General features: G+C 38.7%; 1 protein-coding gene across 1 annotated transcript; it reads right to left on the bottom strand.

Annotated features, from left to right (window-relative positions):
* Positions 1 to 603: 603 nt before the first annotated feature.
* On the bottom strand, positions 604 to 1,458 carry LOC150081978 (general transcription factor II-I repeat domain-containing protein 2-like). The gene has a single exon (XM_090380387.1). It carries the CDS (start codon positions 1,456 to 1,458, stop codon positions 604 to 606), a length of 855 nt encoding a protein of 284 aa, XP_090236513.1.
* Positions 1,459 to 1,723: the final 265 nt, after the last annotated feature.

The following is a 1,723-nucleotide window of genomic DNA, read 5'->3' as shown; positions in this document are numbered from 1 at the left end:
GGTGCTGAGAATAATGCAAAGTGGTGTTCAAAAGATGAGAAATCACGAAATCTTTCCTGAAATTCTTTTGACAACAATTCCAGGTGACAGTCATACTTAGCAAAGCTAAGTATTGGCAGTGTTTTTCAGCTCTTTGCACTTAGGAAAATGAACTAAATTTTCATTTGACAACTGTGACTTCCATAAGCTTAGTTTTGTAATTAAGCACTTGATGTCATCATACAACTGAGTGATGAGTTTGTTTTTACCTTGTAATTTCAACTTAAGATCAGTTAATTGTGCAGTAATATCCACAGCAAAAGCCAGATTCTGGAGCCAACTTTCATCTTTTATTTCATCCGTGTTTTGACCTTTCATCTCAAAAAACATAATTATTTCTTGTCTCAACAAATAAAATCTTTTCAGCACTTTGTGACATGACAACTAGCGGACTTCTGTGTAGAATGGAACATCGGTAAACTGATTATCCATATCTTCCAACAACTGGCTGAATTCACGGTGGTTGAGAGCACGGCCTCTGATATAGTTCACTGTCTTTGTGACCACAATAAGCACATGATCCAATTTTAAAATCTTTGAACACAAATTTTGCTGATGAATAATTCAGTAAAAATGTGCAAATGATGAATCTGGATGCGAGTTTTCTATTTTTGTGCGTAACATGGCAGCAACACCATTATGTCTGCCAACCATATTCGTAGCACCGTCGGTAGATAAGCATGCAAGTTTACTCAAATCCAAACCATAGTTATGCAGAACCTGCTCGACTTTCTCAAAGATGTCCTGGCTTGTTGTAGTGTCATGCATGGGGATCAGTTCAATCAGTTCTTCATAAATATTAAATTCACTGTCACGAGCCCTGATGAAAACCGCAAGCTGTGCTATTCCAGTGATGTCAACGGTCTCATCAATAGCAATAGAAAAATGTTCAAATCTTGATGATGTGGCCTTCAACTGTTGTTTCAAATCACTTGACATTTCATCAATCCGTTCAGCAACAGTGTTCCTGGTTAATGTAATATCTTTGAATAAGTGTGCTTTCTCTGGACACACAATTTCAGCCGTTTTTACAAGGCATTGCTTTACGAAATCTCCTTCACTGTAAGATTTCCCGCTCATGGCGATCATTCGGCTGAGTTCATAGCTTGCAGTACCGGAAGCGACATTCCCTTTCTCAATTTTCGTAAAACAAGTCTGTTGCTGTCTCACGTTAGCCTTCAATTCCTTGAGTCTTGAGACATGCATTAGGCCTTCATATTTATCGTAAGATCGATGGTTCGTTTCATAATGTCTTTTCAAGTTATACTCTTTTGGCGTGGCAATGCTTTTGTTGCAAATTAAACAATGTATCTTTCCATTCACCGTTGTGCAAAAATACTGTAATTCCCATTTTTCTTGAAACACTCGCCCTTCTTCGTTCAGTTTCCTTTTTCTTTTAGCTGGAGAAGCACTAGCCATTTTTAAAAATGATGTGCAATCTGAAAAATAATAAAATAAAATTAAAAATAAAATCACCGGTTAAAAAACTTAAACGAAATTTAGGCCAGTTTATGTATTGTTACGAGCGAGATAAACGGGATTTTACCTCATGCTCGCCGACCGGGCTAGCCGGGTGGGTAAAGTGCCTGCCTGGCAACCCAAAGGTCGCGGGTTCGATTCCCGCCTCGGGCTTGGATCAAAGTACTGCAAAAACCTTAGGAGGTGCATTATGGCCACAGAAGCC

This window comes from Mastigoproctus giganteus, chromosome 8 (genome assembly GCF_048544385.1).
Source record: "Mastigoproctus giganteus isolate SK-2022 chromosome 8, ASM4854438v1, whole genome shotgun sequence".
Lineage (NCBI taxonomy): Eukaryota > Metazoa > Arthropoda > Arachnida > Uropygi > Thelyphonidae > Mastigoproctus > Mastigoproctus giganteus.
The sequence above is the reverse complement of the archived record's forward strand: the minus strand, read 5'-3'. Positions and strand labels throughout refer to the sequence as shown.

Coding starts and splice junctions, on each gene's coding strand:
- LOC150081978 (XM_090380387.1), bottom strand. CDS start 1,458: ATGGCTAGTGCTTCTCCAGCTAAAAGAAAAAGGAAACTGAACGAAGAA.